Source organism: Ostrinia furnacalis, unplaced genomic scaffold (genome assembly GCF_004193835.3).
Source record: "Ostrinia furnacalis isolate ACB-3 unplaced genomic scaffold, ASM419383v2 OfSCF3544, whole genome shotgun sequence".
Lineage (NCBI taxonomy): Eukaryota > Metazoa > Arthropoda > Insecta > Lepidoptera > Crambidae > Ostrinia > Ostrinia furnacalis.
The window spans coordinates 442,884-457,470 of record NW_021133783.1 but is presented as its reverse complement, the minus strand read 5'-3'; the positions used below and the strand labels follow the sequence as shown (position 1 = coordinate 457,470).

General features: G+C 38.9%; 1 protein-coding gene across 1 annotated transcript in view; it reads left to right on the top strand.

Annotated features, from left to right (window-relative positions):
* Positions 1–14,587, top strand: part of LOC114357916 (zinc finger protein 729) — a 49,366-nt gene that overhangs the window by 31,527 nt on the left and 3,252 nt on the right. The window contains exons 3-5 of the mRNA XM_028311719.1: positions 5,427–7,354; positions 7,529–8,023; positions 13,221–13,316. Of these exons, the coding sequence (XP_028167520.1) occupies positions 5,427–7,354; positions 7,529–8,023; positions 13,221–13,316 (2,519 nt within the window). The remainder of the gene's footprint in view (positions 1–5,426; positions 7,355–7,528; positions 8,024–13,220; positions 13,317–14,587) is intronic.

The window sequence follows — 14,587 nt, the reverse complement described above, 5'->3', positions numbered from 1 at the left end:
GGAAGTATTAACTTGCCTATTCGCTTGTGAATTCGCACAAGTCATTAAGTAGTACTAAAACATTACCCCTAGCCCCAGTGAAACTGATGATTATCACTATAACAACACATGACACAACATTCTTCAGTTCACATGGCTCAAAACCCTATCGCGCTCAGTCCCTCGCCCTTTCCTACTACTCGTAACTTTGTTTAATGCAAGTTAGTCCTAGTGTACAGTCGTCCGACAATTTAATTCCGACATTACTATCAAACGTACGTCGGTTGGGAGGGAATCAATTATAATTCCCATTAGGGCAGGGCGGGCCGAGTGATTTACGCGCGGTAAAAATCGCCGCGGCTGCGCGGGCGACGCACCTTGCATTCCGCCTGACGACTGTATTAGGGAATCGCATGGAAAATGTGCAATTTACATCTAGTACAACAATGTGTAAAAAATTTAGATGTTAACAGTGAAAAAAGCGAGGAAATTGAGCAAAAAACGGACGAGATAGAACAACATTAGGATGAACTCTATGGACTTTTGATTTTGGTTTGTCACATAAAAATCCAAAAATCGGTTAATATTCCAAGGTATTTAAAAAGTGTGATATTATAGTTTTCTATTCAAATAACCATCGGCTTTATAAAAATGAGAAATGTAATTTTCATTTCAGTATTTTTTCAATAATTTACTTACCAAGATTTTAAACATAAAAATCAGTATTTATTAATCGGAATAACTTCTTTTTCTTCTTTTCGTGTCGACAACAACCCTACACAGTGTAAGCCCAAAACTCCGCCACAAGAGTGGCGTTGTCAGTAGCACTCATCAAATCCTCCAAATCGGAATAACTATGAAAATAACACAAAATACTAATAAGTCAATGATAAATTATCGAAAATCTGCCGAGGTGAAAAATACTTAAGATCCCGTTCCTCTCACGAAAACAGCTTTTCTTCAGAATTCGTGCGGACCCAGGTGTTACGTCACTCTTTTACTTGGACTTTTTCAAGTTCTCTGTGTAACAATGGCTACAACTGATCATAAAAACTCAGCCAATAAATTCGGTTTAATAGATTTGGAACTTAATAATGAGGATCTACTTTACAAAAATACGATTTCGATATCACTTGACCTTTCCCTCTCAACACACACTGACATCCTTCTATGAGCGTAAGAATGTAAAAGTCAATTGTAAAAATTTCCTGAAAGTTGTTGGCAGCTTCTTCTAGAAGCTGACTGAATTGACGCTTCAATAGACAATTTGACACCATTTCCCATTAATTCGAAATCACAACTTTTCCAAAAAGACACTTCGTTCTGGTCTTAACAACTTAATTAATTTTAAATTACCTGTAAATTACGATTTTTGATCGCATTTTAATTGAAAAAAGTAGTTTATTAAAATTCACAAAATAGTGACGTCACTTGCTTGTAGTGCCATACAAAATCAATGGGAGAGTTTCGTTTTGACAGTTTTAAAAAGTACGTCAATTGATTGGTGGTGTCAACATGTCTATTCTTATGCCCTTGCTGCAACATAAAGAAATAAACTTTTAAAATATTATACTTAAATTAACAAAGGCAGTATATTACCGCCTGCCCTGCCGGGTGTGAACACTCACGCGTACTATGTAACAAATAACAATGCGATATTAACAATATTGTGTAATTTGCACTTAATTAAGTCCTCGCAATTATCTTAGTACGCTCATTAGCATAACGTATGCAAACAATAATTGCACATGCCTGTTACAATTTATTAGTCGTTTTAATTAATTATAAAGTTGTAAGAAAACAAATTTTATTTATCTAATAAAGTATTAGAAGCAATATTTTCTAAGTGCTAAAGCGCCTTTTAAAATTCTACTTGCAAAAAATAAACGACTTTATGGCTGAATTTATGCATTTTATGCAATTAAAAAAAATATTATAATCTAGTTTTATGAACTTATTATCATAGGCGGATTGAAAAAAAACACAACTGTGTCATTGTCTATGTAAATATATCTACGCTTTTCAAAGTGCATTCTTTTGTCTACCTAATGCAAAAGCGTATGATACTAATAATAATTTACTTTTAAACAGTTACTTCTAGATAGCCTGGAATCTGGACCTTCAAAATTTGGGCCTGTTTCTTACCTTTATTTACTTTTTAAGGAGTTTGCAACTCAAAAAAATAAAACCTCTTCGAGCTGCCAGCACCTTATCGCAAAAATACGTGCACCCTTAAATTCCAAACTTTATACGTTACATTTCAGCAAAATAAAAACAAAACACCATCCAACCCCTTCGTCAGTCCAAAATGCATGCCTTTGCCTAACAATCGCGCGTGTAACTTTTTAAAGTTTTTTTTAAACACTTCAATCGCCGAGGTGACGGCGGGCAGCGCGCGCCGATCGATGCCGACGCCGTTATTCGGGCGACAGCCTTTGACGACGCTGGGTTCGCTCCACTCCGTACACTTTTTGTGCCTGAAAGAAAATTTTAAATTTTGAATTTGGAACCATTTTTGCGCATTGGCAACTCATTAGAGCTGGATGGATAGAAGCAGCATTTGAACTCTACATCGTAATGTGCTTATTTTACTCTTTTATGATAGAAAATCTAAGTCTTATCTTATGGTAATTTTTCTATCAGATAGTGTCCTCTTTTATTCATATGCAATATAAATTGTGAACAGTTTTTTATTTTCTTTCCTTTGCTTTCCTTCTCGCTCTTTCAAAAATTTCCCTGGATATTACTTTCCCTTCAATTTCATCATCATTTACCTACTCATGAAAGTTCAAAGTTACAATTTTTTTTTATACCTACATAACAACAAGGTAACAAATCAGGTATTTGGCAGCAATCGCACCTGATGCTGAGTGTTAATTTCCTCTTATAATAATTGTATGTAGTAATGCCTCGGTCCTGTACCTAAGTTTACTTAGCCTTCGTTCAATTATTACAGAACATTTTATTAGACAATTGGTACGACATAGAGTGCCAAGTGGAACACAGCAGTTGAGACGACTGACAGACAGACGCGTCAAGAAGTTCAAACCGTTCAGCTCACAGCGCGGAGTAGTCGGGCGAATATAATAAACACAAAGATCTATTTTCTCATAGTGTTGCCATTTATTTTTACTATCTTTTATACGATTCACTCCTTTGGATCTCAGCTCGATTCATTTGTTTCTTCTTACCTACTGTAAATATGTAAAATACTTTGTGGAAAATTTAACCTTTTCTGCAGGCGGGTGATAAAATGACTAACATAGTATGCGCGTCGATTTTTAGAAGGTAGATAAAGGAAAAAGAAACTTCTTGAAATTCTACCTTTACAATTTGAAGCTTGCTTTAAAAACTTGAAAATTATGTTAACAATACAATTCTAGAGAGTGCAATTCTGAATCTCTACATTTTAAGAGTTTGAATAATTTAAGTATCTCTTAAAAATATATTTAAAATTCATAATAATTAAATGTTATTTTATATGATCTTTTTAATGACTTGTACTTGTATGTGTAGCTTGATTGAGAGGTTTCAGTTATGTTAAATTTATATCCAGTTGTTCTCATCACTCGTGAATACTGTGCACTTACTTTGAAAATAGATTTCATTAGAAGTAGCTGAAACAACTTTCAGAAAAAACTGTAATGTTTTAAAGAAAAGCAAATGAAAATATGTCCCACTGAGCCACCGGTATTGCCCCGTTAAAAATGCAGGCGATTCCTGGCAGCGCTTATGTCACTCGTCACTGCTGTGACCCTTCAAACTGAGAACGGAGAAAGCGTAGAAGCTACCTATACGACGACAATTTAACTTCTCGGTGCCATTTATGGTACGATTATTATAAACAAAAATGAAGTTCATAGTGAAATTAAGTAATGATACGACTTTATTGACGATTGACGAATGTTTTTAGTTCTGAAACCAAATTGGCGAAGACATCTTCCATACGAAAAGGTTTGAAGATATACACCTTCGCAAATGTGAACTGCGAGTGGATTTACTTCTACGCCATTTCTATCTCCCTCTCTAACAATAGTAAAAATCAATACGTCATGTCAGCGGCGAAAGACGCGGGAATAATTAAAAGTTCCACGAATGTGACGGTAATGACGCGTCATTTGTCACCGAACAATGGTGTCAGGCGGCGATTGACGCGCGTCACCGCGGCTGTCACTCGGACTTATGGGGTTTCGCTGGAAACACCGTGAATAGGGTTAAACTGAAAACACCATGTGGTAGAGACGAGGAAAACCTATTGAGAAAAGAAACTCGATGCTCGTTATGTGTAGTTTTAAAAAGGAAATTTTCAAAATCAGGTCAGGTATTTTAAGTGAGGATTCAGATTTTTCAGTACGAGATTTTCTCAACCAAATACAAATGAACTACGAGTCGCATCATACCTATTATGTCATCAATTCCTCGTCAATAGTACGTTCATTCATTTATTTCAGCCAAATAACGTCCACTGCTGGACAAAAACCTCCCCCAAGGATTTCAATAGTTCACTAAGATGTCATTTGGTTTGGTTGGAGTCCCAACGTCTAGTCAGACGGCACAGTGTAAAAATTGTCTAAAGATAATTGTGTGTTCGTGGAACCTCACTTGTTTAAATTGTCGTTTTCATAAAATAAGGTTACTACACGAAGTTCCTTACACCGTCATCATTCATTCCGTTGCAGCTTTGTAGAGCTTTTGCGAATCAATGCTCAAGGAAGTTTACGAATGTAGGTCATGGCAGGGCAAGGCTTCCTTTTATTTGTACTCAGTATATTTATAGTCATTGAGTCTTGCATAATTTATACGTAAACACATTACATACTTGCATCAGCTATGTCGGTCAAGAGGTAAATTAAGGCGCTGATACGATTTACGGAATCTAGTCATATAAGTTTAAGTTTAGACTAATTAAAGCATTCTGTCCAAACGTGAACCTATTTGTAAGAAAGTTGGAAACAGTGTCAGAAAGAAATCACAAGGTAGCGATTCCTTTACTGTTGAATTCGTTAATTAATTATTCTTCTTTGCAACTCTGTCAAACCCATTGAAATATTTACTCGTCGAAACACAAACCACATTGCAGTCTATTAACCACAACTATTCCCTAACACAAAACAAAGAAAACCAATAAATTACCGTTAATAGAGTGATAGATCGCCCCATGCAAATATTCTGCAATCGGAACTTAGTCCCGTAATGAGCCCGCGCCCGTAGCGCATACATTATCGATCATCACGAAACAACTAGGTATTCCGCAGTTAAATAATTCGAAGCGGATTTATTGGCCTAGTTCGCTGACGGCGACGTCACCGCTAATACCGCCTACCCACGCGATTAGCGGCCATTACCGCGCGACGATGTCACCGGCTCACCCCCATCCGTCTTATCTGCCTATCTGCGCCACTACTCACACCCTAACTTCCACGTAATATCAATCACTAACTTCACAGATGCTGTCGCCGAGAGACGACGATGATGACGACAGCCACCTCTGCATCAAGTGCAACGCGACCATCGTCGGCCTCGACAACTACGTCAAGCACAGAAAAGAAAGATGCGGGAAAAACAACAAATCCTCCACTTCAAAACCAGAACTCCCGAGCATTGACAGTTTAGACCCGACCTACAGCCTCGGCGCTGATGTCTTCTTCCAATCGTTAGAACTGCAAAGTAGTGTCAAGAAGTCCTCACTATCAAGACTGACTCCACCTATATCTAAAGCAGTACTTGACACAAAAACAACTCTATCCGAAGCATCCACATCTAGGGATATCCCACGCATCAGTCCTTTGACCAACTTGAGAGAAGAGGACTGGATCGGAGAGCCTAGCTTGAGAATTAACAGCAACGAAGACAACCAAACAAAACTAATCAATGCGGTTGCTAGCATTAGCGGTAACGTCAAAAAAGTTGTGCCGACATCAACGTACAGTATATCAAATTATAATGACTACAAAGCAGACGTTGACTATGACGAATCTGATGACTCAGAGGAGGATGATGAAGAAGAAGTTCATAATGTCAGTGAGAAATGGAAACCACCTCCAAACTATACCGGGGGAAAATGGCGACCGGATTCTCCTGATCATGAAGATTGGGATATGAGAGAGGAACAAGAACATACTGGGGGCAAATGGAAGCCCATAATGACTGATACTCATGACAGAGACGACGATTATGATGCACCACCCCCTGGGCACACAAAGGGCAAATGGGTGCCTGGACACGAGAAAACCCAAATTATGCAAACTACGATTCAAAATAAAGGATCGGTTCAATATTGGTGTGGACCTTGCAATAGACGTTTAGGCTCCCGGGCGATTTATGAAAAACATCTTATGTCCAGCTTGCACATGAGAAAAGTTCTTCCAGAACATGAATTAGAATTTTCTGGCCATCTAGAACCAATTCGTCCCGTCGACAAAAGGCTATTACGCCCTTCGCGATTTACTAACGATACTATTTATGCTGGAACGCAAAAGAAAAAAACAAAGACATCTAAAGCTAAGCTGAGCGTTAAAATAGAAAAGAAAAAAAGAAAGAGGAAGCCGGCTTATGTACACTGCTCTGGTTGCAAGTCGCGTGTAAAATTACATCTAATGGGAAAGCATCTGATTTCACACTACCACTTCAGGAAAGCAAATAACATTAAAAGTGAGGCGTACCAGCAATTGATTCTAGACAACATAGACGCAATAGTCCATCAGGCGCCATTCCAATGCAGCCCATGTAAATTTTACACGAATTGGCTTTCAAATTTCATGCAACACTGGTATTCAGAAGAACACAAATCGACAACATCTTCTTTAGATGGTAGATACTGGTGTTCATTTTGTAAATTTGAGTGTATTACATCTCAGGAAATGTTGGAACACATGACAGGATCTGACCATAGCGAAGTAGTGGCAGTTATAAACAGGTCTATGCCAATTATCATAAGAAAAAGGGCGATATTAAAATGTGAAATTTGTGGCGAGGAATTTCGATATAATATAGAATTAAAGCAGCACAGTAATAAAACTGGTCACAAACTATCGCATACAGCTACTGACGGTTATCAAGAACTTCACAAATGCCAATTCTGTAAAGCTAAGTTTAAAACTTCCTTGAAACTAGCCGCACATTTGAAATTCAAGCACAAACAAAAGGAATTTCTCTGTTTAGTGTGTTCAAAGATGTTTACCAACTCATTAGAAGCGAAACATCACCGATACACGTTAGAGCATAGAATAAGAAAGCATGAAATAATAAAAGAGAAAGGACTATCTACCAAAGATTTGACAAAGAAATGTCCATACTGCACTGACGTAAAGATATTAAAGAATGTTTTGGTACTGAAAGAACATATTCGTCTCGAGCACCCTGACATCAAAAAGAAGTGAGTAAAGTGAAAACACTTAAAGCATTTGACTTGTCACTTATACTGTACCTGCTTAAAATCTTTTTAACGTGACATTGGCGAAATCATGGTTCTCAAAACAAAGCCGTTGCCATAATAAAAGAAGAAGAAGAAGAAATCTTTTTAAAACTTAATCCAGTTGTTTGGTTTCAGTTGTCCCAAGTGTGGAATGTCCTTCATCTTCCCACAAGAAGTGACCTGGCATCTTAGAAACAATGCTTGTCAGCTCCCGAGCACAAGTACTCTGAGTTCCTCGATTGTCTGGAACTGCAGCCAGTGCCTCTTCACCACCGACTCCCAAGCCGAGTGCTACTACCACGAGACATTGCACGGGGACGGGATCAAAGAGTTTCGGAATGTTTGCGGGAAGAACAAAGAAGTCCTAATGTACACCTGCCCTTTATGCCCTAAGGTCTTCAAAAAGCAGTCCCTCCGAACCCACCTGAAGCAGCACACATACGAAAGGCCGTATGTCTGCAATACTTGCGGAGCCTCCTTTTGTAGACAGTCCTCGCTGGCGAACCACAACAGGATGGTGCACATCAAAGGCGCAAGGAAGGCGAAGGTGAATAAGATCGTGATTCCGGTGCCACACTCGCTGAAGGACACTTGGAGCTGCTCGAAATGTTCAAAGACCTTCAGCAATCGGTAAGTCTTTTCAGTTAGATAATATTATTTATTCCATGTTTACAATACAATCATGAATGGAGACCACACGTACGCGGCTTATGTTTCCTTTTCTGGAGGACAACATGTCAATTAAAATTCCATACCACCAAAGAACAATTGTTATTTCGGGAAATCTGACATAAGGATTCAATAACTCCTGAATCCGAGAGAGCATTGATTATAAATAAAGTACGGATCACCGCGCGCGGCGGATGCGGCCATGTCACCTGTCACACAACTCGCGCAAATGTCGGGAAACATTCATAATTTGACGCGCTTTGACTGCGCGCGCGCTGCACGACGCGCCGACGTTTTTATACCCCGCTCCCATAAATTCCCCCCGGATACACTATATTTCTGGATCAAAATATTAGTGGATCCCCACTTTATTGTAGGCACGTGTTGTAAGTGGCGGGCTTTGCGAATTGACGCGTTTGATTCGGTTGCGAAACCGCCACTTTATTGCGTTATTTATCTGTTGAAAGTTCGTAAACACGACCGAGATTAGTGCAGGCCGGGAGAAAGATTACTGTGACGAATATACGACGAGTACTGAAAGATGGATGTATGAACAACAAAGTGCGGTATTTCTGGATGTTACAGTCGTCCTCAGAGACTCATTGCGTTGCGTAGTCATTATCTTTTACCCTTTTTGTGACATTGTTTGCATTTCGAAATAATTTTCTGTTGCCTGTTCGGTAAATTTCACTGCCTGCTGATGTCTTGCCACAACATTCACATGACAACCAATAATAAGGTTTAATTAATTGCCATTGCCAATCAGAGTGCTCGTCACACCACACCTCTGAAGCCAAGTGCGTCATCAAATACGGCACTTAGCACTAATGCAGCGGACTCTATCATAAAACGGACTTACTATCGCGAAGTTGCGCCGTAATATGCAAGTGGAAGCCTCAAAACTCGAAGCGGTCCATTAGAATAATATCAAACCCCATACGGCAACACCAAATGACTTGCCGAGTGCACTGTATTAGGGTCACACTACACCAAAAATAAGTTGTAGTATCAATAAGTTTCAAGCTTTTTCTAATTACATCTTCTTATTCCTTACAAAGCTTATTCCTTATAAAGCTTAGCCGTGTGGTGACGGCAGAGTAGAATACATTTGTCACCAACCCCTACTCTTCCCGCGGGTGTCGTAAGAGGCGACTTAGGGAATACACATCAAACAGAGAATGGGCAGCAGCGCTCTCTGAAAAACATCAATCTTTTAAACTGCGATCTCCAACCCGCCTGCCAAGCGTGGAGATTATGGCAAAATCCTCCACTATAGTGGAGGAGGCTCGTAGTCCAGCAGTGGACTGTAAAGGGCTGTTGATGATGATTCCTTACAAAAATCTATCGTAACAGTACGTAGCGCTGTATGGCATTGCTACAAACACACCTAGATAAAAACGTAGCCTTCGAGATCTATCGCAGAACTGTAGCATTACGGTAGCACTCAAATAGTAGCACGTAGCAGTACGTAGCACTGTATGTAGTGTCGTCTACGCACTCATGTAGCAATTTTATCGGACTGCTACAGAAAAACCTAATGCAGTTATGTACTGTAGCATTAGTTTACCGTAGTTCAACTACAAGTAATCAAATTGTAGCACGTAGCAATACGAGTACGTAGCGCTGTATGTGTGTCGTCTACGCACCTATGTAGCAGTTTTATCCGACTGCTACAGAAACACCTTAATTAAAACCTAGCATCTTGTAGCGAGACCGATCGCAGTACTGTAGCATTAGCAATTACCATAGCATAGTAGTCATAGCATAACGTAGCAGTATGTAGCGCTGTAGGTATGACTGTGTAGTGTCACCTACGTGCCTTACGTTTAGCAGATCTCACTGCTACAGAATCACCTACCGTAACACTTTGTAGCGTACAGCTTCGTAGTGTATCATTGTATTGTAGCCTTCTTCGCCTGCTAATATCGTAGCCCTCGCTACTCCCTAGTTCCGTGTGGTGTTGCCCTTAATGCAGCCATATGGCTAAGATATCGCCCAAGTTGGCCCATCGCGGTGGTAGACGGGCTGCGGTCGCCCAAAGATACGCATTGTCTTCAGAGTCCTAATGCCGCGGTCAGATCCGAATGGGCTCTTAGCAGGAACGATTGCAGTTCCTAACGATGCATTCTTGGTGACGAAAGCTTTGGGAATCTACCAACTACTTCAATGAGGATCAGTACTGTTGTAGAAAATTCAATAAAACTAGTATCTACGTTAATCTTTAAGACATAAGAAAGATATATCTTTTTGAATTATCCAAATCGGACCATTACTTACGAAGATATTAAGTAATAAACATAGGCCGTTTTTGCCGCTAAAAGTCAACGTACGCAAGGCCGCGTGACGTCATTATATCCGAATCGAGCGCAGCCGGCGTACTAATGGGATGGAAAATATTTTTTTCCGGCTAAACTATCAGTTTTAGAAAAAAACTTTTAATAACATTTATTCTTCAAAATAAAGTAACCTATCGACCAGTAATTTTTCAAAATAAAAATTGTGAAAAATAAGTATTGCTATGTCCAAAAACCACATTTTCATAGGATTCGATGCAATGCGGAGACGCGGTTGGGGTGAGTGTAACTTAATGATTGTTTGTATTGAACATAATAATACATAATATGATGCTAATACCCAGTTTCTGGCCTGGGGGGGGGGTAAGTCATACCCAGCTTCTGGCCGAGGGGGAGTCATATCCAGCTTATGCTTATGGCCTGGGGGTAGGGGCAAGCCTTACCTAGCTTCTGGCCTGGGGGGAGGCATTTTTACATTTTTATATTTTACTTGGAAGAAGATATGACTCTAACAACACTTATGTACACTTTATTTGAATAAATCGCCAAATATACCACCGCGGAGACCCCAATCGCGTCTCTGCGTGCCATTGAATCGTATGAGCGTATGGATTTTTTGCGTTATTTTTCACAATTTCCATTTTTAAAAATTACCTATCGATAGCTTACTTTATTCTGATGAATAAATGTCATTACAAGTTTTTCTCTAAAACTGATAATTTGGCTAGAAAAAAATATTTTCTATCCACGCAGTACGCCGGCAGCGTTCGGATCGGATATAATGACGTCATCGTCCCCGCGCCGGGCGGTCAGTGAACTTTTTTAGTAATTTGGCCATAACTTCGTCAATTTTTGTCGTAGAACAAAAATTTTTGCACTGTGTATTAAGGATTTCTTAGCCCTATAAATCTGCATTCACAGCTAAAAATCGAAATGATCCTCATTACCATAATACAGGGTGTTAGATAAATGGGTTTATAAGCCGACACCAGCCCATGTTAACATATGATGCATATAAATGCAAGTCAGAAAATTGATATCATCATTTTAATTATTTTAATTTTCATACAAATCTGATTTTATAAATTTTATTTTGTATGACAATTAAAAAAATTAAACGATGATATCAAATTTCTGACTCCAGCATACCATTTATATGCAATAATGTTAACATGGGCTAATATCAGCTTATTAATAAACCCTTTTACCTAACTAACATCCTGTATATGACAACGAACGACAGATTTAACTTCTTTTTCTAGTTAGGTATTATAAATCTGAGTAAAGTTATTAATAACTACGACCACTAGGTACTTTAATGTCTATTTTATATCACTCTGAAATTAAGTAAGTAAATATTAAGGTCCTCTAGACTAGAAACTAGAAAAAAAAAGACTAATAACATAAACACGTATGACGTAACATTGTAAAAATATGTGTTAGCTAGGTACTTTTAAAAATATGTGTTAGTTACTTTTATCTGTCCGCACAACTTCATACGTTTCTCTTGAAATAAAATGTAAATCGAGTTCCTCATAACAAGTACAAATCTATTACAGCGGTAATCTTGTCACAATAATATAACATTCCGCGGATCCCTGCTACAATGTTGAAAGTGCAGGGGTCAGCCGCGTGCACCGTGCATGCGGAACCCGGCTGAAAGAACATTGTCATCAACCACTCCTACGCAAGGTGCTTAGTCTGGTACCACTCGACTATCCTGCAATTAGTGTTCTTTTCGACTTTTTCATAATCAATGTAATAGGAAATTATAACTGCTTACCTAGGTACACAAATTTTTCGTTTAATATCCGTAATTTTATGTATTCTATCTAATACCACAGCGCTACAAATATTTTCAAAGATTCTAAAGTCTGAACAGTTCAGAAATATAACTTAGTCTTAGTGGGTAGGTAACTATGTAGGTACCTAGAAAAACTGCGACAAATGTAGCGTCACATAGATTCGCGAAGAACCAAGGCAACATGCTAGTTAACAAAATACTAAGACTAAATAATATAATAGATTGTTTATGTGTAATGACAGGTTTTGTGAAAATTAATGGAAAAATAAACCACATAGTTAAATCTCTGCTTCATTACAAACAACTCTAGTCTTTAGAGGCTGAAGTTAGTAACTAAAAATTGTTGAGATTAATCAAATATTAAAAGAAAAAAAATTGCCTACCATCATTCATTTAATTTTTTTCTATTTTCTTTCGACACCAAAATCCCACCCCTAGAGCACAAAAGCATGCAGTGTGAATATCTTGGCTGGGTGTCCAGTGGACTTATGTAATTACTGGCCGCCCCGACTTGTTTATGGCGCTTAAATATTAGCTACTTTTCCGTTTTTATGCGCGCGGTAATGGCGCTAAATGTGTGACGCTGCAGTCGGTCATTTAGGGAATTTAAAGAGATGAGGTCTCGCGCGGTGTGAGAATATTGCCCATTATTCTCTAGGCTGGACGCCGCTGATTTAGCGTGAGTTAGATGGAATGCTATGACTGTGACCACCCAAGTACTTATAAGAAATGGGGAGATGGTGCTAGCTAGGCAAGTACGATTGTCTGGCTGGGGACAAATAAATGACACACAGGAAAAAACAATATCTACTACTACTATACTAGGTACCATCATAACTATTTATTTGAATTAGTACAAGAAATGTATAGTGCTATGATGTAGCTTACTTGGTTGAGCACAAGCAGTCTGTCCAGGTTCCTCTATTGTTCAATAAATAGATACTACCGATGTTTCTTAGTGGTTTTTTTACGTTACATAGCATGTTTCCTGGGGAATATTCTTAATTACATTAATTATTAACTATTATCCGTTATTTTTACCAATGTCCTCTATTTCCAGGAGTGCACTGAGCCGGCACGAGTGTAATTTAGGCGAGCAGAGGTGTCCTCACGAAGGCTGCGAGTTTGTCGCCGCCAACTCTTGCGTCCTAGCCAAGTAAAATTATTATCAAGTATTTTATTAATATCTAACTTTATCGCATGTTTCATTCAACAATATTTTTGAAAAATATTTAGAAATACCATTTTACGTAAATAACGCCATCTATTGTGTAGCGGACGCATGACACACTTAAATGCTAGTGATGCCGCGCGATGGGACAGCGTTGCTATTACTTTTAGTACTATAATTCGCCAATAGATAGNGTCACACAACTCGCGCAAATGTCGGGAAACATTCATAATTTGACGCGCTTTGACTGCGCGCGCGCTGCACGACGCGCCGACGTTTTTATACCCCGCTCACATAAATTCCCCCCGGATACACTATATTTCTGGATCAAAATATTAGTGGATCCCCACTTTATTGTAGGCACATGTTGTAAGTGGCGGGCTTTGCGAATTGACGCGTTTGATTCGGTTGCGAAACCGCCGCTTTATTGCGTTATTTATCTGTTGAAAGTTCGTAAACATGACCGAGATTAGTGCAGGCCGGGAGAAAGATTACTGTGACGAATATACGATGAGTACTGAAAGATGGATGTATGAACAACAAAGTGTACTTATTTCTGTATGTTACAGTCGTCCTCAGAGACTCATTGGGAAGTCATTATCTTTTACCCTTTTTGTGACATTGTATGCATTCAGAAATAATTTTCTGTTACATGCTCGGTAAATTTCGCTACCTGCTGATGTCTTCCACAACATTCACATGACAACTAATAATAAGGTTTAATTAATTGCCATTGCCAATCAGAGTGCTCGTCACACGTCTAAAGCCAAGTGCGTCATCAAATACGGCACTTAGCACTAATGCAGCCGACTCTATCATAAAACGGACTTACTATCGCGAAGTTGCGCCGTAATATGCAAGTGGAAGCCTCAAAACTCGAAGCGGTCCATTAGAATAATATCAAACCCCATACGGCAACACCAAATGACTTGCCGAGTGCACTGTATTAGGGTCTCACTACACCAAACATAAGTTGTAGTATCAATAAGTTTCAAGCTTTTTCTAATTACATCTACTTATTCCTTACAAAAATCTTTCGTAGCAAGCAGTACGTACGTACGCATTGCTACAAACACACCTAGATAAAAACGTAAGTAGCCTTCGAGATCTATCGCAGAAATAATTACTGTAGCACTCAAATAGTAGCACGTAGCAGTACGTAGCGCTGTATGTAAGTCGTCTACGTACCCATGCATGTAGCAGTTTTATCGGACTGCTACAGAAAAACCTAATGCAGTACTGTAGCATTAGTTTAC